The 25,277-nt window shown below is 39.3% G+C and overlaps 1 protein-coding gene across 1 annotated transcript; it reads right to left on the minus strand.

The window, feature by feature from the left end:
- Window positions 1-2,863: 2,863 nt before the first annotated feature.
- On the minus strand, window positions 2,864-6,151 carry LOC132268415 (cytochrome P450 714C2-like). Its single transcript, XM_059769265.1, has 5 exons — window positions 5,744-6,151; window positions 4,604-4,830; window positions 4,245-4,492; window positions 3,476-3,827; window positions 2,864-3,371 (listed from the first exon to the last, which is right to left on the minus strand). Exons 1-5 carry the CDS (start codon window positions 6,054-6,056, stop codon window positions 2,946-2,948), a joined length of 1,566 nt encoding a protein of 521 aa, XP_059625248.1. The 5' UTR covers window positions 6,057-6,151; the 3' UTR covers window positions 2,864-2,945.
- Window positions 6,152-25,277: the final 19,126 nt, after the last annotated feature.

The raw sequence follows: 25,277 nt of genomic DNA on the forward strand, positions 1-25,277 counted from the left end.
TCATGTTTAAATCTATCGCTTTGCAAAGAAAACATGTTCATTAAATTCGATTAATAGCTTGTTTTTAATCAATCAAAAAAAAATATAATTCATATTCAAGGTGATAGGTTTATGAATTTCAAGAGGAGAAATAGAGAAGAACTTGCCTTTTGTTTTCCAAATCCGGTCCCCTCTTACGTTCTTTGATCCGGCCTCCTCTTCGTTAGCCCTTTTTCTTCCCTCTCTAACTCTCTTATTTTTCTAACGTAGAAAAACTCCTAACCCTAAAGTCTTATACATATATTTATGCACATTAAAAATCCAATTCCCTTTCCAATTGTGACTTACTAAAAATAATAATAATAATAATTTTAAATATTAAATATATATACACATATATATTATATAGTATATATACATTCCTTCCATAAATCATTAGTTAAATAATCATCTATACCTATATATATATATATATATATATATATATATATATAATTATATGTGGATAAATATAATTAATCAATAATTATTATGGTAGTATAATTATATGTGGATAAATATAATTAATCAATAATTATTATGGTAGGATATATATATATATATATAATTATAGAAAGATAAATCCTTTAAATTCCTTTATAATCATGGGCCTTTATTAATTAACTCAACAAGGCTTTATTCATGCCCAAGACCCCATCCATTGGCCCCACTCCTTTTAAGTCCAAACCAATTAACTTAAATAAATAAAATAATTAAATTTAAACCTATTAAATACAAATAATTCATACAAATTTAATTAATCACAAATCAAATAAACAACTTACTAACTAGCATTCCACAAATCCAACACCATATAAATTTAACAAATAAAATTACAACATATAATTTAATTAAAACAATACAATTAATCTATGCACTTAATTAAATAAAATAAATCATTTTAAAAAAAAATTAATAATAATAATAATATAATACAAATTTTAATTACTAAATCCTTTTAAAATATCGGGGTATTACACCGCATACCAAATTAGTTCGAGATATTGTACATATTAAATTATTATTTTGTATATCATTTAAGTTTCTTATACGCTACACATTATCATTAATGACTATACCGACAACACAGATTAATTGTTCAAGGGACCTACAACACAGACTAGTTCACCGGCCACTCACCTTCTCTATACATATAGGGTGCTATTGTACTATTTAATACAATACAATAAAATATTGGGTTAATTTCACTGACACCCCCTAAAGTTTGGCCAAATATTAGTTTAAAATATCTTTCGAAAATAACTATCAGTTAGGTCCAATTTCGCTTTTCCGTTACGGTCTCCGTTAAAAACGTGAGAAAAGACATATTTGCCCTTAATTTTTTAATCACATTTAATACCAAATACACCAGCTACTTAAATGACCATTATACCCCCACATATATATATATATATATATAACAAAACAATCACGTGTGTATATATATATATATATGTAACAATCGCATAAAAGACGGCGGCCGAGACATCCGGTTAGGCACAAAGACGATGACGGCGAAGGGAGATCGGCTGGGCACTGTAGCGATGGCCGAACCAGAGAGTGCAGGAGGGTCACCAGACGATGGTGGTTTGGGGGGAAGGAAGACGCCGAACCAGAGGTTGCTGCGCCGTCAACTGTGGGTCACTGTCGTGCGTCGCGAGTAACAGTCTTCTCACCGGCGGTTTGCGTGCTTGTCGTGTGTGGATTGTTGGTGTGGGACGGTGGGTCGTGTTCTCCTACGGCCACGGTTTGTTGGGTCACTATTCTGCGTCAATTCCGAGTGCTGTTTTCTTCTCTGGCGTAGTGGACACCATCTTATGCCAACGATTGTGAGTTGCAATCACATGTAGGTTGGGTTGCTTGGGGTTGCCGATTGTGTTGTTTGGGGTTGCCGAATTTGGTTGCTTGGGTCGATGGGACGGCGGGTTGTGACCGATCAAATATGGGGCTGTATTGTGTGTGGGGTATTTCTTGAGTAAATCCCCAGGAGTGTTGGTATTGTCTAATGCTCATCCTCAAATTGATTGGTAAAATCATACACAATTTGTTCTATGTCATTTAAATTTGCCTTGATTTTTCTGGGTTTTATATGTGACCATAATCAATTGAACATGACAAAGACAAGCCAATAAAATTTTCTAGACATGGCGGTCTCTCCTTCATCGTCGTCGGAATCTTCATCAGTCGTAGTTGTCATCGTCAACTCTGGCTGCCGATCATCGTCGTTCTCTCTAGTCGTCGTTGGAGTTCTGGCCTTCCCTGGGTGGGACGTGTCACTGTTTGGCCCCAAATGATAAGGTGAAATAAAAAAAATAAGGTCAGCAACCAATAGGACGTAGACACGTGGGTACATTGAAATAATATGTGAGGGTATAAATGGATAAATATGTCATCTGAACGAGGGTAAATAACTAAATGGGTCAAACCAAAGTCAAAGGGTAAAAATATCTTTTTACATTTAAAAAGTGGTCTGACACACCAGTCAACTAACTTTTGGGGTTTGAGTGAAAAATGAAGCAAACATTTATAATGTGAGTGATAGTTATTTTCGAAAAATGTTTTAGACTGATATTTGGCCAAACTTTAGAGAGTGTTAGTGAAATTATCCCTAAAATATTTTCCATTCTTTCATGTATAACGACATACTTTCTAGGAATCGATATATCTGAAGAATTAAAGTATTCAGGTGAAGCACCCGACTATGTTAACTATTTACAATAAAACACATATCGTAACAGCAGATTTCCTATTCATTGGACCTTTGTTCCCTATGCCATTCAAAGAGCACATTCGAGCCCAAGTGGAACAATGACAAATTGTAAGACAAGACTCATACATTTCGCGACAGAAATAATCATAGATCATCCAAAGTTTATTATAACAATATTTTACATATATATTTCATCTGCTAAAGCTTCAGAAAGCTCTCATATCTTGCGGATGAGGAGATTGACACCATGTTTAGGCTCTAAAAGCAAACTGATATAAGGAGAGTGGCGATAGTTAGGTGAAAGGGAGAGAGAAAATCTGGACAAGATGGCCGCAAAGAAAACCTTCAACTCTAAAATAGCTAAGCTCTGGCCGGGGCAAACACGTGCCCCGACACCAAATGGCATGTAAGCTTGTGGGCACTTGCATGCTCCAGAAATTCCATTAGCAAACCTATCAGGCTTGAACTTGTCTGCATCAGGTCCCCAGAGTTCAGGGTCATGGTGCAATGCTAGCAGCCATACCCACATGTTAACTCCTCTTGGAACTATCATATTTCCAAGCTTCACATCTTGCAGCGCCTCCCTTGCCACAAATGCTACTACTGGATAAAGGCGTAGCACTTCTTGTATCACCATTTTCATCTGCATCACATCAACGAGATTCAGAATAGAATCGTCCCACCATTAAGGCAAAAAAATAACAATTCATGGCAAATTCTGCAGTTTCCAATTGGTTGCTCACGTACCACTTTCATCTTGCCAAGCATATCAGCATCCGGCATATGGCCGCCACAAACTTCTAGAACCTCCGCACGAGCGCGAGCTTGCCATTCAGGATGTGAAGCCAATAACATTAGACCCCAAACAGCAGCCATGGCAGTCACTTCAAAAGCAGCAAGGTAAAGATTCTTGCAATTGTCGACTATAAATTGGTCCGGAGTTAATGGCCCCAGATCACCATTCTTGGCACCCTCTATAATGGTTTTTAACATGCCATCAACTGCAGCTCCATCATGTTTCTTTGCTGCATCTAAAATTATTGAGTATATCTGTTTCTCTAGTCTCAACATCTGTCTATTCTTCTTAGTGGGAAGATACCTGATTCAAGAGGGAAAAAGCAGGGGAGTGATGAGTTAAGATGACAGTTTCCATAGTACCCTCAATTACTCCAAGGACAATACTTGTGAAGGCAACTGTTGGAACAAATTTCCTAGCCATGCAGCCCAACCCTCATATTGGAAGGGTAAAGGCAGCCAATCTAACCTAAATTCCCTCCCGAATGGAGGGTTATTCAACAGAAAAAAAACATATATATAAATCAAAAGGAAAAAGAATATCAGGATCAAGAGCTGTTAATACCCAAAAGGTGAGACTTAAGGTGCATCAATCACAGGAGTAAAGAATGTGATGCACTGACGGCCTCGATCAGTAAATAAATCCCATATATGAATTTGCGGAGGAAATTATGGGCCCACAATTACTTAATTCAAGCAAAGAAAAAGAGGAAGGATCTACCTCATGAAGGGAAGCCCATCGAGTATGGTTGGCTTTTCTGAAGCCTTAATAAGAGCAACACATTTGGGAAGTAGTTTACTTCCTACGGAATAATTGCTTCCAAACAATACCTTCGAAAATACACGAGATGTGAAGTTTCTGACATAGTCATCCACTATTATGTCTGCAGTCCCGCCCTCACTTTCAACTATACTCTCCCATGATTTCACTAGCGCGCTTGCAGACTCCACCACTATGTTTAGTTTGTCCTGGAATCAATATATATATATTATAAAACCCACAACAAGCATTTAAAAGGAGTAGATGTACAATAATAAATATTTAGTTTAAACTTCATTCATGTATGGGAAAAAAAATACCTTAATCCTATCCATATATAGCTCAGGAGCTATGGTTTTTCTTTGGTGAGACCAAACTGCACCATTTGAAGTCACAACGCCCTTACCTAATAAAGGCCCCCTATCCTTCTGTAGATAAGCAGGCTTCCCCAAGTCCAGTGATATGTAGAGTTTAATCGCTCTTACCAGATCAAGATCCGTCACATATAACAGAGGTACCCGCCCCATTGCAACGAAGAAATTTTTTCCTGGCATTATGAATTCATCAATAACATCAAATTAAGTTTTGAAAAAGGGAACAGATCGAGGTAAAAGACCAAATCAAGCAGACAATCAGACCATGACGACATGCAAAGTAATAATATAGTAAGTAACAAGTAATACTATCAACTATAACATTCAGAAACAAAACAAGATAAACTTAGGGACATCGAGATTTTAATATCCGTGGTCTGAAAAATTAGATGGCTTGACCCGGTTATTCAAACAATCAAGGTTCCCGGTTTTTTCTTTTCTTTTCTTTTTTGAGACAAAACAATTGATTAATAAACAAGCAAGATGCGACTTTCATAGCAGTAGTCAAATCCTATCAAGTCACAAGTTCACTATAATGACTCTAACAACATACCAAGTTTCTCAATTGCCCAATCACACAGCCAACCACAACCACAAATCAAGGCAAATTGAAATAATTGAGTTGATAAGCAAGCACCGTATTGTGTTGCTCGTCGAATCCACATACCACACACTTGACAATCAAAAATATGAGCTAACATCACATAGAATAAAACTGGAAAAAGGGGGTAAAAATCAATCTTTGAAATTGCAGCTTAAAATAAATGCAAAATTATATAGTAACTTGCAAAAGCTAGCCAGGTCAATAATCAGCATCATGGTGTCATCGTTTTATTGCTTGCATATCATAATATCTTCTTGCAAGGATACTAGAATTCACTTCTACCCCACAATCGGTAAGAAAACTTTCAACTGCAGACATATTCATTGTTAAGCAAACAACAACAAAGCATAGACATGTTCGTTGTCAATGGGAACTTCAAGCAACTAAAACTTGTGATTCACAAGAAACATGCACTCACTTTTTCAGTAAATATGAAACGTGCCCTCATGCAAAATACTACAAGATATATATGTTAGAAATACCATATTGTTTTGTCCAATGTTTGAAATGAGGGAAGATAATGGAAGAATTATCAAGTGGCAGGGGGTCTTCTAAGGTATTGCTTGAAGCCTTTGGAATAGTGACCATTGACATCATCCGCTTAATCTCCGGAATATTACCCCAGAATAAGGAAGGCTGGGGGCCATCAATCCCTTGCCTTCGAAACTTTGAGCGAAGCCTTTCAGGCCTTCTCCGCAGAACATGATCCAGACGAAAAAACAGGGAGCAAACAAGCAAAACAAGCCCAATGCATAAGTTAGGAAGAATCATGTTTTCCATCAGTCTTGCTTTCATTCAGTAACTAAGGCTCACCATTAAATGTAAAGTGAAATCTCACTGCCATATATAAGATCAACGTCAAACAACATAAAAACAGTTTTCAAGCAATATGGTAAGTACGACAAAAATAATATCACAGCATGTAGCAGTCCCAGATGCTGACAGGTCAGAGCAGGGTTGGGTACTGGAGTCTGGATTTGAACCTAACCTGGGCCAAACTCAGCAAGCCAAGCTAAACAGGATATCAGCTGACAGGTGAGGACTATTTTAGGTCTAGTTGCAGATAGTTTCACTAAGTTAGTAAGTCTAATTTCAACTAAATTGTTTATGAAATTAGATATAATTAACCAATAAAAATGGTAGAGACCTAATTCCCCACCGAAGGACTTGCTCATCCGACATGATATGGTAAAACCTGCGACAAGGTAATTACAAGTGCTGAAATAACAGCTGACCTACATTATAATACCAATTAACTGATTCCGAGTCTCTAACAATTTTCAGGAAGCTCAAGATCCTCCAGAGGGAACCAGACTTGAGATATCAGAAGCAACAACGAATTATCAATACAGAGAAAAAATTGACTTCAAAAGAACCAATAAGTCCAGTTGATACGCTTTTACAGATTCTATAAATTATTCCAAAAGATTTGACTTCCAATCTTCATGTAGGCATTTGGTTGTAAGGTTCAAATCAGGGGAGGAATCAAGGTTGTTAAAATGGGGATTCTACGCAAAATCGTTTTGGTTTCCGTAGAATCGGAATCATAGAATCGGATTGTGAATCGTAAGATTCTACCAAATTATGAAAAAAAAATTGAAACTAACTTCTTGAACAATAAGATGTGTAAAATATAATAAAAATAAGGCCAAAACACATAACCAAATATATCTAACCTCAACATAGCCTATCAAAAAAGAAAATTTGACATTTAAGAAATATTTTTTTGTCCTGTGAATAAGTAAAACGACTTTTCCCAAATTTTTTTACCCTCTCCCAAATTGTGCACTATTAAAATTACACTTGAGAAAATTATATAGATAAATAAAAAATAAAAAACCTCATTCACATTTCTATTACGAAGCATTTTATTATTAGGGGAGCAAAAAATATATAGACAAATAAAAAATAAAAATCCTCAAAAAAGGTTGAATTAGGATTGCATTGGCTACTTTTCAATGGCAATTAAATGATTGATAGCACGTATGCAATAATTTCATTCCATAAATCATTAACTCCAAGCTTTAATTAAATTAAATTTTAATTATGAGTCATAATATTCATTAGATAGATCTATTTGTCAAAGTGAATCTATTATTCTTTTTCTCAAACTTTGAGTGGATGTGTTGCAAATGGGATCCGATTTGAAGTTGAATAAAATGAATTAGTAACTTCAGTTAATTGTTTGCATATTAGTGTATTATCTATATATATATATATATATATAAGCAATATGTGACCTATGGCACTTGAGAGTTGAGACCTAAGTAATAAAAGAAAAGGAAAAAGGAAAAAAAAATGTAGAACAAAATAAAATAAGGTAGCGATAAGAAGCAATTTTATATATTGAAAAAAAAAAAAAAAAAAAAAAAAACACTTTTTACTTGCTATTTTTTTTTTTAATGAAGAAAGATGCTTAGCTAAAAAAGGAAAATTAATAAAATAATATATTGTATTAAAATAACTATGGATCCAATCTGCTTTCTCTGAGCCTATGCACTACCGCCTCCTCCTCTGTGATTTCCCGTTTCTAAATTTCTATAATTGAGTCAATAGAGTAATAGACTAATAACAATTAGGGCATGATTGGTATGGTGGAATGAATTGGAATGGAATAAGAATGGAGGTGGGAATGGAATGAGAATGGAATGGGAATAATAATTCTTATTCTAGCGTTTGGTTGCAAACATGGAATGTGTAAAAATGGAATCTCATTCTCATTCCTATGTTTAATAAGAAAGTTGGAATAGAATGAATTTATATTGTTTCTTTAAATTACATTTTATTATTAGTAAAAAAAAATTAACTAAAAAAATTAATCTGCAAAAATAAAAGGGAAATAGATAATAGAGAGTGAAAATAGATGAGATAGAGAGAAACAAAGGGCTTTCCGATGACTGCAAAAATAAAAGGGAAAGAGATAATAGAGAGAGAGAAAATAGACGAGATAGAGAGAGAAAATAGATGACATAAAAGAAACAGAGGGCTCTCCGACGACTGTAAAAATAAAAGGGAAAGAGATAATTTTCTGATCTTTTTTGGCGAGAAAAAAGAAACAGATGGCTAGATAATGACTAAGAAAGTTGCATAACAGAGCACCAAAGCTTATAAAAGTTCAATTACATTATTTTTGTCTCATCCTTGTATGTGTAATTCAGAGAGAGGGAACAAATGACATATTGTAATACCCCTAATTTCAAAAGGATAGTCCTGATATTTTATAAATTGTTTAAATTGCATTTATATTTGTTTAATGGTTTATTTGTTAATTTAATGGAGTTATATGATTTATTTGTTTTTATTTTATTTTATTTAACTGACATTTGTTTAGTTAGTACTGGTTTAATTATGTGCTTATGTGGCTATTTAAATATATAGTTTTTAATTTAACTGTGGTCCGTGTTTTGGTTTCCATGTATATTAGTATTAGGATTTAGTCTTTTAAGTTTTACGTTGAACTGACTTGTAGTTGGTTTAGGATTTAATTTAGGGTTTTAAATAAAACCTATAAATACATAAGTATATGTTTGCCAAGGGTTTTGTTAATCCTTTTCACGTAGCAGAGAGATACAGAGAGTTGTGAGATTTTGAGAAAACAGATAATGAAAACTTGAGAGCTTACAGAGAAGTTCAAGGAGGAAGGAACGGGGTTGCTTCTGGGTTAGCCAAGAGTAACAGAGGTGTGGAACAAAGTTGGAAATTCAGAGACGACAGTTAGAGATTTAAAACCAAAGTCTCGAAGGTAAGTTTCTGTTCTCGGTCTTTCCCTTTAATTCGTGTTCTGTGCATGCTTAGCTAGACTCCAGGAGTTTAATTAATGCTAAAACAAATTAACTATGCATGCTTAATCAAAATAAAACAGAGGGTTGCAAAGTTATACAGAGGGTTGCAAAGTTATACATACCTGTTCATGTTTTCTTTAGTTTTGTGATCTTTATGCATGAACTGTTGTTTAAATTGAATATTTGCATGTTAAAACACTTAAAATAATTTAGTATGGACGTATGGGACGTGGGTTGAAGCTTAGAGGCCTTAGCAATGGAGTTTTAGGGTTTACAGAGGCTGAACGGACGAAGAAGACGGCATCAGCACCAACTTAGCCGACTCAGTTGGAGACTGAGCCGACTAAGTTGGGAACTGAGCCGACTCAGTTAGCAACTTAGCCGACTAAGTTGGGCCGCGACCTGGAACTTAGTTTTAATTGCCCAGAATTGTTTTAGAACTTATTGTAAGTAATCTAAATGGATTAAATGGACTTTGGATGGTTCTAAAATGCATAATACACTTCTTATGCGTCGAAAATTTGACAATATGGATATGGAAATAAATTTTTATAAATTATTTAAAGGATGAATCAGTATAAAAGTATACAACTTAGTATACTAATAATGGATGGAAAGAACCAAATTGCTTAGCTTAGTTTTGGGCAACATAATGGATTATAATAAGATTATAAATCTTATATTAGATGCATGATAGATCATTTTATGTTTAAGGTTTGAACTATGCATGCTATGGATGTTAATTATTGGAATATCAAATTCTCTAGTGCAATTACATGAATTAATGCTAGGATTTATATTGCTGAAATTTTAGATACCTTCCTGCAATGATATGGATAATGGTTTGGATTGTAAATTACTAACTTATTATTATGTTTTGTAATTTACATGGATATGGAGGATTGTATGCACTGGTATGGGACGGTGACATACTAGAGACGGTTTAGCTCAAAACGCTTAAACCTACCCTAATGGATTAAATGATGGATTGAAAAATATTGAATCCAAATTGTGATTAAGTCAGATCAACTGCGACTAAGTTGAATGGATTCCTGGATTAATGGATGGTAGTTAAGTCATATCAACTGAATAAGTTGAGTGACTAACTAGTTGTATATTGTATGTCATCTCAATAAGTATTTAAATGACATACCTTGGTTTTTGACGGACTTTATATATATGTTTATGGTACCACGAGATGAGCTTGAGTCTCAGACTCATTGGTTAGGGTGCATATATGCAGTGGATGTGTAGCTGGTTAAGTAGGTTAAGGTGTACCCTGTTAGGTCTAGGTACTCATGCCCACCTTTGGGTGCGTTTTCGCATGTTGCCTTCATTCAGGTTGAGACCCCTACTGTAGTCCAGTGAATGTCCCTTAGTGTGGATATATATATGTATGGACTAGATAGATATTGTTGAGCTATCTAGGATATATCTGCATATCGGATTATTGCTTAGATCGTAGTAGAATAGGACTTGCATGTGGGCCCGACCCACTCTTTATTTTTCAGGTGTCCGTTAGTTCCAGGGTTAGAGCTTGGACGTACAGAGCAGATACAGATATTCATTCCTCCGACTACGTAGGAACCTTTTCTATGTTTAGCTTTAGATTCTATTTCAGATATTTTAGTTTCTATTGGGTTTTAATAAGGGGTCCACTGGATGGATTCCCCAGTTGTAAACTTATGGAGTTTTGGATTAACGGATTTAAATAATTATGTTTTGAGGATTTTTATTCTAGTTTCTTTCAGCTTGTTATTTTTATTTCTTTAATTCAATTTGTATTCCGTGTTCGTTAAAATATTAATTGTTTGATATTCCCTCGGGTTTGGGCCTGGGCCTGATCAACCCGCGTCTTGGATCCGAGGGGTATCACACATATAGATACATATTATATATATTATATATTATATAGTGTGTGTATGCGTGAGTTATCTCTTTAAATTACTTTATTACTTTATTAATTCTTGGTGGGAATGGAAGAGTCATTCTACCTCTCAAGAAGAGGAATGGGCATTCCACCTTTTTGATGGAATGGCCATTCCACTTTTAATGTGACATACCAAACAAGAGAATGGAAACAAATGCATTTCATTCTACCTTCATTTGATTTCATTCACTCACACCAAACATAGTCTTAGGGTTTTATATTTTATAATTTATAACATTCTATACAATATTTGGGCCAAGTTTGGCCCAAACAAGTTGAACAACTAATAGAATAAAGGTCTAAAGACTAAATACTATAAAGACCCGTCCAAAACACCCATTTTGGTAGAATTGGTAGAATCGTGTAGAATCGTACGATTCTACGATTCTAAAAACGATTCTACCGATTTTACCACCGATTCTACTAATTGAGCGATTTTGCTGCGATTTGACTCGATTTTGAGTTCTGAGTCGTAGAATCGTGCGATTCTACGTCGTAGAATCATGCGATTCTACGTCTCAGAATTGCGATTTTGATAACCATGGGAGGAACTAGAGGGCCAGTGCCCCCCCAATTTTTTTCAAAATTTCTTCTTATGCCACCACAAAAATTGTTATCTAATATAAATACCCCTACTTGTGACCCCAAAAATCATAATAATAATAAAATTTATTGCCCCAATAATTATGAATTTAGAAATAAATATAAACTTGTGTAATCTCAAAACTCATATAAAATTTAAATTTGGACATATTTAAGCTACTTTTTATTTTTATTTTTTTTTATAAGTACATATTTAGCCTACTTTTGAAAGCTCAAATCCTGAAAAATAAAGAAAAAAGCTCAAATCTTGTAAAATAAAAATATAAGCTCATTGTTAGTAGATTTTACAGCAATATATCATTGTTTTATTTACATTTACATATTATAAAGTATAATATCTATTATATGAATTCAAAAGAGAGAATAAATCATATATTTAATAAAAATACATAAGCTTCTTTATCAGTCAGTTTCGTGAGAAGTAGTAAAAACTAAAATATCGTGAGGCTAAGATGACAAGAATGCCAACAACAGTAATATTATCGTATATGCTAATATTTTTAATTGTCACATGTTAGATGACAAATTCTAAAGCTACTCCTTGTATAAATTATCAAGGCACTTCTCTATTTTGTTCTAGCTAATTGTGTTAAATTAAGTTTTGTTCAAGTTAAATGTTATATTTTCTATCTTAATATTTCATCAAGGTAATAATGACATATTCTTCAAAGTGGAATCAAAGTAATCAAATTTTTGTTTTTCAAAAATTGAAACAATTGCTGAATAAAATTTAATTCTTGAACGATATATTTTCTTTACAACTACTTCTTTTACCTACAGATCCTCTTCTCTATTTTTCTTCTTTTGCATATCAGTTTTCATAACTACTTATTTAGGTTCATTTTTTGGATTGTATTTTCTTCAACATATATACTAATATAATAAAGAAAATTATATTGTGATTGATTTATAAATTTTTCAATTTTTAATCACACAACACTAGTTCAGCCCCAAACTCTGCAATGACGGAAGTCTTGTGCACTGGGCTAGCCCTTTCTCTTTTTTTTTTTAATTCGGTCCCCCAAATTGAAATTCTTGCCTCCATCCCTGGTGAGAATACTAATTTCTAAAAACAATATTATAACAGTTAAAGTCATATAAAGTTAGCGTGTACAGCTAAATGTACAACTGTTATCTATTAAGAGTTACAACTGAATGTACAACTGTTATCTATTAAGAGTTACAACTGTTATTTATTAGGAGTTAGCGTGTATTAGCTATTATCTATTAGGAATTAGCGTATATTAGTTGTCAAATTAATTGTATAGTTAACTTACATTGTATAGGTCTGTGTATTTCGTATAAATACCCTTGAGATATATGAAAGAAAGATAATTTTTTCTGTCATTTATCAATTTGGTATCAGAGCTGGAAAAAAAAAATAATAAATCCAAGTAGACGGGGGGTCTGTTCGTGCAAAAGTCTGCTTTCACCGCTAAAAGTGGAAGTAAAATGGGACCCACAACTTCACCTTCCTGTTCTAGTATAAGGTTTTGACTGTCGGGACCCAATAATGGAATGGGGCAAAGCTTTTGACGGAGACGCGACAAGGTTATGGTACGATTCACGCTCATCAAGACTCAATGGACTGTAGCGCCTTGATTGCGCCACGCGTAAGAAGGTAGGGATGAGGTCAAAAGTGATTTTTCTTTGCACTGTAGCCGACATAAGTGACAGGGGTGCACGTGGGGTTTCTGAATGGTTGTAAATGAGGACCCACTTGTTGTCAAATCAAACGTCCTGTTTGATTGACCGTAGAATGCGGGATTCTCGTACGAGTATTTTGATCTCTGTGTATTTTGGCGGGTAAAGATTAAACACCAAGATGTTTTCAAACACGCGCTTATAAGATGTGTAGTTTACAAGCTGCGAAACGTAAAGATGTTTTAACCAAGTGGATGTTGTTTTCTTTTGGTAATTTAGGCCAACACTTTTCTAGCTAAATCTACATCCAAAATCAAAACCCTGAAATTCAAAGAAAACTATTGAGGAGGCCCCGGATGACATGGGCCAGATCCGACTCGCAAACATAGCATTCAGTCCGTACTGCTGGGCCAGCCCATAGAAGGACACTGCCATATGGGCCGAACGAGAGTAAGCCCATCAAAGGTGACCAAGGCTTACGAAGGAATAGGCCCAGATCCAGCAATCAGTAAATATCTAGTAAATATCTTGTAAATATCTTGTAAATATCTATAAATAGGAGATGGAATGTAATGGAGGGGGATCTTTTTGGGTTGAGGTGTAAGAATTCTAGAGAGAGAAAGAGGAGAAGGAATTTCTTGCATCTTCAATTGGCGCCGTCTGTGGGAAACGCATGGAAGTTTGGTTGATCAATGAGGAATATCTAATGGATTCAAACCAATTCGGTTGATCGAGACTCGATCTTTGGGATTTGAATCCAGAGCTGAGCGATTGTGACCTGCTCTGGAGGAATTACAATTCTTGAATCTTTGGAGTGACTTCAGATCTACGAGTTGTTCGATTGTGGCAGGATCTGACGGATTTAGAGTTCAGACAATTCAGATCTCGTAAACAGTGAGCATAATTCGGAGAATTAGAAGCCAGATCTAAAAATTCCTACTCGCGAAGCTCAGATCTACTCGCGAACTTGAGATTAATGCCTTTACTCCGTTCGGGAATAATGATAGGTGAAAGCTCCAATCCGATGGAGGCTGTCCAGCAAACAAAGCTTGAAGAATTGATGAACTTGATTGAAGCTCTCAAAAAAGAAAATGCAGAATTGAAAGCTGGACTGCAGCATCGGCAAATACCTGCGGTTTCGCATCCACTTCCGGTCGGAGAAGGAGGTGTTCAATCTAATATCGCGCATCAAGGCGATCAGGACGAGAACAATCAGTCAGCTCACCACCGTGATGAAAGGATGATGGACAATTTGCCGCCAAATGTTCGTCGAGTTGAAGATCACGAAGGATCGACTCACGTTGATCCGCAGCGGGAAAGGTTTGACCGAGAGGAAGTGATGGAGGTTGATCGCCGTCGAGTAGCGTCGCCTTGGCAAAGAGAGTTCATAGAGGAACGGTGGTTCGATCCGTCTTACCGGCCCTCCATGGTTACTGTCACTCATCACGGTTCGGAGGGCAGAACCGTAACTCACAGAGCTACCGCTGGACTCCAGAGAGAGAATGAAGCTCTCCGATCCGCAGCTCGGACGGTGGATTCGCCATTCACCGACGAGATCTTGAATGCGCCGCATCCAAGGAAGTTTGCTATGCCAGTCTTTATTCTGTTTGACGGAACGACCGATCCGATCGACCATGTGTATCATATCCAGTTGAAAATGGCCCTGAATACGGAAAACGACTCTTTAATGTGCAAATGTTTCCCTACAAGCCTGGCCGGACCGGCGCTCAGCTGGTTCAAAAACTTGCCTAGGAGCTCCATTGGTAGTTTCAGAGACCTGTGCGATCGGTTCATAAGCCAATACTATGGGAACAAACGCCCGCCGAAGGACATCTCGAGCCTATTCACGATGCGGCAGCACAAGGATGAACGTCTCCAGGCCTTTCTTACCAGGTTTAATCTCACTAAGAGTATGGTGATCGAATGCCACCCTTCAACGGCAGTTCAAGCCTTTAAGTTAGCCATGACACGCGGAACTCCGTTTCACACCAGTCTGGTAGTGAACACGCCGACTACTATGGATGAACTCAATGAGAGAGCCGATGGCTTTGTGCGCCTAGAAGAAGAGGAGGCAGCTAATGCTCGGACAACGTCGCTTGTGTCGACCGAGGAAAAGTCCAAGGCAAAGATCAGGCAGAAGCAGGCTCAGCCGCAACGTCAGACCTCTTGGAAGGCAGAAAAAAGGTCCAGGGAGGAAGAGTTGATTACTCCGCTGAAGGTCACTCTGGCGAGGCTGTATCAGGAGAACAAAGACAAGTTTCATCCACCACTGCCAATTAGGCAACCCCTCGAACAGAGGGATCAAACTAAACATTGTGCTTTTCATTCTGATTTCGGTCATCAGACTAACGAATGCAGGAACCTGAGGAGGCAAGTGGAGATGTTGATAGCTAGAGGGGAGTTCGCGAGTTATGTTCAAGGCTCGGCGATGGAGCAGAATCGACCGGTGGAACAAATAAAAAGGAGTCATAAACAAAGCTCCCACAATTCGCAACCAATTCGTATAATCAATGCTATCCATGGTCGACCCGAGCCTAGTGAAGAGTCAGATGAGCTGCTCCGGGTGCGCCTGCGGCAGGCGCAGATGAAGAAAAGGGTCGGCAATGTGACTACTCTACACCAGCAGAGCCCGTTAATGCAGATAAAGTTCGACTGGACAGACCTGCAGCGTGTTTAACTGCCTCATGACGATCCGTTGGTAGTCAGTTTGACAGTGGCAGATTGCCTGGTGCGCAGAGTTCTGATCGACCCTGGGAGCAGTGCGAACGTCATGCCGAGGGACACATTTGACAGGCTCGACATTAAACCAGAGAGGCTCAAGCCCACCGGAAATCCCTTATTAGGGTTCGATGGGAAGAGGGTGGAACCCGTCGGAATGGTGGAAGTGGAGGTTCAAGCTGCAGAACGAGCTCTTATGGAAACTTTTGTGGTTGTGGAAATTCACCCCTCGTATAATCTCCTGATGGGAAGAGGATGGATTCACAGAGTCCGAGGTGTACCCTCAACTCTGCATCAGGTCATGAGGTGCCTCGGGCCCGATGGAGATAAAGTAATAGACATTCGGGGGGATCAGGTCGCAGCCAAAGAGTGTTATTCCGTCACACTAAAGCATGCTGGGAAAGGAAAGGCGCCCGTCCGTTCGGCAAGCCCCAGATAGCAATTACAGGAACCTCCGCTCGAGCAGAATAGGGTGGAGGAGTCAGTTAACTTGACCGAGGAGCCCCTTCTGGATGTGCAGATCGATCAGTCCAGGCCAGAACGAACTACCAGAGTAGGTATAAGACTGACCAGAGAAGAGCAGCAAGAGCTAGTGGATTTCTTGTCCCACAATGCCGACGTATTTGCATGGAGTCACCTAGACATGCCTGGAATTAGTCCCTCCGTATCCTGTCATTCCCTGAATGTCAATCCCAATTTCAAACCAGTGAAACAGAAGCAGCGAAGATTTGCTCCAGAGCGTAATCAGATCATAGCGGAAGAAGTCGATAGGCTGCTTGACGCGGGATTTATCAGAGACGTGCACTACCCTGAGTGGTTGTCCAACATCGTTGTGGTGCAGAAGAAAAATGGGAAATGGCGAGTATGCATTGATTTCACCAATTTGAACAAAGCCTATCCAAAGGACAGCTTCCCGTTGCCTAAGATTGATCAAATGGTGGATGCCACCACTGGGTATGAGCGTTTAACCTTTCTGGACGCATATTCAGGTTATAATCAGATTCCTATGGACCCCGCAGATGAAGAAAAAACTTCTTTTGTCACCGAGCGAGGAACATACTGCTACAAAGTTATGCCTTTCGGGCTAAAGAATGCGGGAGCAACTTATCAACGACTTGTTAGCAAAGTTTTCAAGAATCAAATGGGTAAGATTGTCGAAGCCTATATTGATGATATGGTGGTAAAGAGTAGGAAAAAGGATGATTATCTGAAGCATCTGCAAGAGGTATTTGATGTACTAAAGCGATATGGGATGAGGCTCAATCCGACCAAGTGCTCGTTCGGTGTGAGTTCCGGACAGTTTCTGGGACACGTGGTCAACCGCAGGGGCATCGAAGTTAGCCCCGCTCAAGCAGAGGCTTTGATTAAGAATGCCGAGCCAAAGACGATCAGAGAGGTGCAAGCCCTAACAGGACGAATAGCTGCATTAAGTCGATTTATTTCAAAATTGTCAGATCACTGCAAACCATTCTTTGACACAATTCGGAGCCATGGAAGGCAGGTCTGGGGGGATGAGCAACGACAAGCATTGACTCATTTGAAGCAATATATGCAGAATCCACCAGTCCTATCAGCCCCAGAACCGGAAGAAAAGTTATTTCTATACCTTGGAGTATCTGGTGTCGCGACGAGTGCCGTTCTGATTCGTTGCAAGGAAGGGGTGCAATACCCGGTATTTTATGTAAGCAAAACACTGATGGAGGCAGAAAAAAGATACTCAAAGGCCGAACGGGTGGTACTTGCACTTGTAAATGCAAAAAGAAAGTTGAGGCATTATTTCGAATCCCACCCCATAGCTGTTCTAACAACTTTCCCAATCAGAACGCTCATGCACAAGCCAAAGCTCTCGGGCAGAATGACAAAGTGGGCCATAGAGTTGAGTTCATTTGACATAACGTATGAGCCGAGAACAGCTGTTAAAGGGCAAGCGGTAGCCGATTTCCTACTAGAATGTGATGCCGAAGATACGGAAGAGGACCTTAGAAGCGGCTCTTGGAAACTTTTTGTGGATGGCTCCTCTAACCAGATGGGGGCTGGGATTGGGATCAAACTGCAAACCCCAGAGGGTACTTCCTTGAGCCAAGCACTCAGACTTGAGTTCCGAGCCACCAATAATGAAGCGGAATACGAGGCGTTGCTAAATGGATTAAAGTTGGCCAGAGAGCTACAGATCAAAAATTTGACAGTGTATAGTGACTCGCAGCTGATTGTTCGGCAGGTAAATGGTGAGTACGCAACCAAGGATGACACGATGGGGGCATATCGTTCTGCCGTTCTGCGTAGAGCCAAGGACTTTGCAAAGATTGAATTCATACAGTTGCCGAGGGAACAGAATACAGATGCAGACCGTTTAGCATGCAGTGCTTCGAGTTGCGGTGAAACATTGGCGAGGGTGATTCCAGTAGGAATAGTGACCCAGCCATCCATTTTCGAAGAACCAATGGACTCTGACCCTTGGCAAGTCAACGTCATACCGTATGAACCGAGTTGGATTGACCCAATCATTACCTATATTCGAGATGGCGTTTTCCTATGCAAAGGGATGAAGCTAGGAAACTCAAAAAGAATGCTGCCAAGTACGCCATCGTGCGGAACCAGCTGTACAGAAGGTCCTATTCTGGCCCGTACTTGAAATGTGTCACCCCCGCGGAGTCGCAGCAGGTATTGCGAGCCATTCATGAGGGTGTGTGTGGCAATCATTCTGGGGGAAGATCGTTAGCGCATAAAGCAATGACACAAGGGTATTTCTGGCCAAACATGTCAAGAGATGCGGAGGAGTTCTCTCGAAGGTGCGATAAATGCCAACGATATGGACCATTGATCCACCAACCACCTGAGGAATTGCACGTAATGGCCTCGCCGTGGCCTTTCGCGCAATGGGGGATGGATGTGGTCGGTCCTCTGCCAACTGCAAGAGCTCAGAACAAGTATGTGTTACTGGCCACGGATTACTTCACTAAATGGGTGGAGGCAGAACCGTATCCTAGCGTGACTCAGACTCAGGTGAGACGATTTATTTGGAACAACATTATCTGCCGTTTCGGTGTTCCCAGATCGATAGTCATGGACAATGGTACAAACCTCGACAGCAGGCAAGTAAGAAAGCTGCTGGAGGAGTATGGAATCAACCAGAAGTTGGCTGCAGTAAGTCATCCTCAGGCCAACGGACAAGCAGAAATCACAAACAGAACCATTTTCGCCTGCATTAAGAAGAAGCTGGAAGATCATAAGGGGAAGTGGTTGGATGAACTCCCGAACGTTCTATGGGCTTACAGAACCACCCCAAGGCGGCCGACTGGGGAGAGCCCGTTCGCAATGGCGTATGGTACCGAAGCAGTTATACCGGTTGAGCATTTAGTCCCCACTATCAGAAGCTTAGCATGGAGTCGAGATCAGAACGACAAGATGTTAAGATTGAACCTCGACATGATAGACGAAAGGAGGGACGCAGCGGCTATAAGGCTAGCATCGTATCAGCAAGTGCTGGCGAATAGTCACAACAAGATAGTAAAACACAGGGATTTTGCCCCTGGCGATCTGGTTCTGAAAAGAAAGGTGGGGATGGTCAAAAAGATGATGCCACCCTGGGAAGGCCCATACAGAATTGCAGAAATCATTGGCAAGGGGGCATATATGTTGGAAACCATGGCGGGAAGGTTGGTCAGCAAGCCCTGGAACGCCACGTCTCTGAAGAGGTACTACCAATAAAAGCTAAGTTCTGGCTTTAATTGGATGTTGTTTGTTGTCAATCAAATACGTATGAATGAGCAAGTTACTGAAATTTACAAAAAAGAATTTTCTTTTCCAATGGTCTACTAATGAAACTTAAAGCCAAGTGGCAAGTGGCATTCTAGCCGAGCGCCAGGCACTTAAGCAAGATAAGTGGCAGCTGGCACTATAAGCCGAACGCCAGACACTTGCTAAAAACTTAAAGCCAAGTGGCAAGTGGCATTCTAGCCGAGCGCCAGGCACTTAAGCAAGATAAGTGGCAGCTGGCACTATAGGCCGAACGCCAGACACTTGCTAAAAACTTAAAGCCAAGTGGCAAGTGGCATTCTAGCCGAGCGCCAGGCACTTAAGCAAGATAAGTGGCAGCTGGCACTATAGGCCGAACGCCAGACACTTGCTAAAAACTTAAAGCCAAGTGGCAAGTGGCATTCTAGCCGAGCGCCAGGCACTTAAGCAAGATAAGTGGCAGCTGGCACTATAAGCCGAACGCCAGACACTTGCTAAAAACTTAAAGCCAAGTGGCAAGTGGCATTCTAGCCGAGCGCCAGGCACTTAAGCAAGATAAGTGGCAGCTGGCACTATAAGCCGAACGCCAGACACTTGCTAAAAACTTAAAGCCAAGTGGCAAGTGGCATTCTAGCCGAGCGCCAGGCACTTAAGCAAGATAAGTGGCAGCTGGCACTATAGGCCGAACGCCAGACACTTGCTAAAAACTTAAAGCCAAGTGGCAAGTGGCATTCTAACCGAGCGCCAGGCACTTAAGCAAGATAAGTGGCAGCTGGCACTATAAGCCGAACGCCAGACACTTGCTAAAAACTTAAAGCCAAGTGGCAAGTGGCATCCTAGCCGAGCGCCAGGTACTTGCCGTAAACAAACACACGGCAAAGCTAATATAAAAGAAAAAGATAGAAAAGATATGTATGTATTGAAGATGAGTTGAATAGAGCACAACACATAGGGAAAAAGAGTTCTGTCGTTTCATTAATATTGAACATTGAGTTTACAAAAGAGAGATGTCCATCATTACAAGAAGATATGAAATGGAAGAATTCGAAGGAGCCCTAGCCAGACGCCTCAGTACCAACAGCATCCTGGTCGTGCCGACTCGCCTCCTCGGCCCCATCAGCCGCCTCACCTTCATGAGGTGGGGAATCAAGGTGAATGACTGAATCGTTCGGCTGGGGTTCAGCGTCAGCAGTGGCTATGGAAGGAACCACGGTTGACGATTGAGGAGCGGTCAGTGGCAGAGCGGTAGGAGGAGCTGTGATGATCCTTGAGGATGCGATGTCCTGGCACTCATCAAATATACGCTCCGCTTCGGTGGGTTCTGGGTCGACATAGACCCCCAGAGGTTCGATCCCCAGATCCTTGTCTACCTCATCCGGAGTGGAGCTGGTCTGTCCCTCATCCGGAACCCGGTCGGCGAAACCTTCCCGGAATCCTTGAGCATACCTAAGAGCACCGACCCTTGAGAACCGAGCGTGAAGGGCCAGCATCCCACCACCCACTCTGCTGATCGCGTCGATCAGAGCGGTACGCTCCTCCAGAGCTCTTTTTTCAAAGGCCATCCGAGCAGACTGTTCATCAGCTAGAAGGCGCTGGAGTTCTGCCTTCTCTTCTCTAATTGATTCCCGCTCGGTCTGCCAGACGCTCTTCTCAAGCTGAAGGGCGTCCTTCTCATCCTGAAGGGAATCATTCTCCTTCTTCAGGACATCTCTCTCTTGCTCGGTTTTGTCAAGCCGAACCAGCACCTCGGTATTCTTCATGGCAAGGAGGTCGTTTTCTTTATTAGCCACCTCCAGGCTGTCAGAATACTTACGGGCCCTGGCGTTCCCCATCTCCACCTGCTTCTGCAATGCCATTATCCCGAACAATGTCTGCATAGGTGCACATTAAAAACGGTTAAACCAATAGTCAGAACGGGCGAAGGCAAGACCAAGTAATATGAGAGAATTCATGAGTTAGAAAATAAAAGTCACCTCCATAGCAGATTGGGGAAAGCGGCTGAACACATCCTTCTGGGAAAGGCCCTTTGCCGCCTCAAGGTCCTTAGGAGTCCACATGCTCCTGTAGTAGGCCATAGCGGTCTGGCCATCCCTCAGCATGGTCTCGTTCGGTTTCACGAACGTCCCATCCGTTCGGGTGTACCGAGGGGCCCATGGCAGTAAGCTGGGGATAGAAGGGGGGCCTGAAGCAGAAGCAGAGCCACCAGCTGCAGGAGGCCCAGAGGGAGAAGGAGCTTTGATCGCTCGGTGCAAGAGAGCACCCGGCCCAGAGACCCGGGTCCTTCTAATGAGAGGCTCCTCCTCAGGATCGATTTCACTGTCAGGATGAGGCCTTTTGCCTCGCTCTTTGTCCCGACCGCCCCCCGCAGCAGCAGGAGCTATGGTAGCTGGGGAGGGCGCGTTCTGGTTGGCAGCAGGGGCGCTGGCAACAGGGTTAGTAGCCACTGCGCTCGGGACAGTGTCAGATATGGTGGCTGAAGAAGAAGCTGATGCTGGAGAGGAGGTCGCCCCAGCAGCAGGAGTGGCTGGGGGAGTATTTTTCCTCCTGCCAAAAGAGGGAATCTGAAGTCTGCTCATGTTGTAGCCGAGTGATGAGAGCGCTAAGAGGTTGTCTGAAGTGAGGAGATCTGAGCAGGAAGGAATATCGTTCAGAACGTATCTCTTCAAGTAGTTACTCCTATCCCTGCAAACACTATAGCTCAAGTCATCACAAGGTATTCCCAAGGAGCGGCATAAGAAAATGCAAAAACGAGGAACGCATGTTTCACAGGGGCAGTCATGTTTATGGGATTTGAATTTTTTATAGGAGGAGACAGAGCAGACACCAAAGGCGCTCGGGATTGGGTAACCCTCTGCAGCCGGCGAAGACCAAGCCCCACTAATGCCCACTATGCTGTCCCTCCAACCCTTTTTAGATTTAATTGTGTCAGTACATATGGACATCTTCTCGAACGGGTAGAGGTGGTAGAAGGGCTCGTTAGTACGGATCTTACTCACCTTATAGCACAGAAGGAGGTCTATGAGGTCGAGGTCCAGATTTCTGTCACGCATCAACAAGAGCATAACAGATATGATTCTAAAGAAGTTGGGGTTGACCTGCAGAGGGGATATCCCCAATCTATTGAAGACATAACTAAAGAAAGGGTGCAGAGGGAACCTAACAACATTCAATTGAAGGTTCGTGAATAAGACTTCGCCGGGCAAGAGGCCGGCGCCGGTCGTAATATTAACGTCTTGGGGGCAAACCCTAACTTCGATGTTGTCAGGAAGTCTAAGTCTCATACGAAGAACATCCAGATCTACAACCATGGTGGAAGTGCTAGAAGAATCTACAAGAGGGTAAATGGAAGCCTGCTGAAAGTAAAAAGAACGAAACTAACCTCGGAGGACTGCAAGATCGCTGGAAGAATGACTCTTGAAGGATTTCACCAGAGAAAGCTTAGCACTGTTCTAAGAAAAGAGAGAGACTTGGCTGATGATGGAGACGGTAAAGGGAAGTGAAGTGGAATTCTAGAGCATTATAAAGGCGAGGGGGCCCGAGGGCCGAAGCGTCGGGAAGGCGAGAAATCCCTCGAGCCCCGGAATATTGATTCTGGATCTGACCGTCCGCTCCCCCACGTGGTTATCTCGAGCCGTCAACGTCATGATGAGACGCCATCAATAATTACCCTTTATTAAATAAGGGGCAATTATGGGGGCAGTTGAGGAGGCCCCGGATGACATGGGCCAGATCCGACTCGCAAACATAGCATTCAGTCCGTACTGCTGGGCCAGCCCATAGAAGGACACTGCCATATGGGCCGAACGAGAGTAAGCCCATCAAAGGTGACCAAGGCTTACGAAGGAATAGGCCCAGATCCAGCAATCAGTAAATATCTAGTAAATATCTTGTAAATATCTTGTAAATATCTATAAATAGGAGATGGAATGTAATGGAGGGGGATCTTTTTGGGTTGAGGTGTAAGAATTCTAGAGAGAGAAAGAGGAGAAGGAATTTCTTGCATCTTCAACTATTGAAAGAAAACTATAGTTTTATTTGAAATACTGACAGTTACACACACTTAACATTATACAGAGAAAGAAATTTAAAAAAAAAAAAAAAAAATTGGGGTAGGTGATGGTGAAGGTGGACATTTAGAGAGAGGGCTGGGGAGAAAACAAATGTCTCAATAACTTGGTGGGTAAATGTCTTTGGTGAATTTTGGAGTGTTAAGTTTAAACTTTATACTTACAAATTTAACTTTTAACCCAATTTCTCAAATTCCTACTTATGCTTTTGTATTTATGGTAAGTAATTGTAATTCTACATAGAGAAATTAAACCCGCCTCTCCCTCCAAATTTTTTTAAAAATTTTATTTGTGGTTACATATTTATGGTTACTAGTAAAAACACATGCTATGATCGGAAGTGTGTGCATAAAGTAAAAAATTTATAAGGATAAAAAAATAATATACCAGTATAATTTTATATTATTATTTATTATATATAAAGGTATTATAAAAACATATTATTTATTGAAATAATTAACAATATAAAAATTAAAATAATTTATAAAAAAATTAATATAAAAAAATTTTGTATGTATAATTCTTCGTTTAAGATTTTATTGGTATATTTTTGTATATAATTGTTGTTATGTATTTATTGAAATAAATTATATATTTTCTTCTCTAATTAGTTTTCTTTTTATTGAATTTTAGTATTTCCTACTAATATATTATTATCAGTGTTTCTTCTCTAATTAGAATTTTATTTTATTGAATTAAATAAATAAGGTTTTTAATATTATATATTTTCTTCTCTAATTTTATTAAATTTCAGTAATTCAATTTTTAAATAATATATATTTTCTTTTTAATTAGATTTCCTACTACCGTATTATTATTATTATTAGTTTTTACTACTATAATTATTTCTACTACTAGATTTTTAAATTAGGTTTTAATATTATATATTTTCTTATCTAATTAGATTTCCATTTGTTGAATTTCAGTATTTCCTAATACTGTATAATAATTATTATTATTAGTATTTCATTCCCTAATTAGATTTTCTTTTTTTCAAATTAAAAAAAAATAAGTTTTTAATATTATATATTTTATTTTCGAATTATATTTCCTTTTATTGAATTTTATAAGAATATTACTACAAGTTAATGATTTGAAACACCTTATACTTTTAATTATAGTATAGATTAAAGCTTAGTTTTAAATAATAAAAAAATAGGATTGCAATCATTGTTAAAATTTATTAGTACTTTATTTATATCATTTATAACCTTATTTTAATATTTACAATATATTATTACGCCAAGGTCCTGGGTGGTGGTTAGAGAAATTTTAGTATAAATTTTGAACTAAATTATCTCAAATTTCAATTTTAAGGCATCGATTTGATACTCCAAAACATAACATTTATTATTTTGAAATCCCACGTCCGAGTGCTTCGTATAAATTATCTGATTTTACATTGCATTCACAAATTCAAGTTCAAAGAAATAAATAATAATAAAACTTCATTAGTCCAAAAACAAATGTTCACCTTTCTATTTTTGGTTGTCCCATAATAAAGGTCTTATTTGAAAAGTTATTATTTTTGTAATAT

The sequence above is a fragment of the Cornus florida genome, unplaced genomic scaffold, assembly GCF_030987335.1.
Source record: "Cornus florida cultivar Cherokee Brave unplaced genomic scaffold, ASM3098733v1 CherokeeBrave_3.0.0_Hap2_Chr08, whole genome shotgun sequence".
NCBI lineage: Eukaryota > Viridiplantae > Streptophyta > Magnoliopsida > Cornales > Cornaceae > Cornus > Cornus florida.

Coding starts and splice junctions, on each gene's coding strand:
- LOC132268415 (XM_059769265.1), bottom strand. CDS start 6,056: ATGAAAGCAAGACTGATGGAAAACATGATTCTTCCTAACTTATGCATT. Junction 4,831..5,743: donor ACATTGGACAAAACAATATG/GTATTTCTAACA, acceptor TCATAATGCCAG/GAAAAAATTTCTTCGTTGCA. Junction 3,828..4,244: donor GATGGGCTTCCCTTCATGAG/GTAGATCCTTCC, acceptor CTCTTGAATCAG/GTATCTTCCCACTAAGAAGA.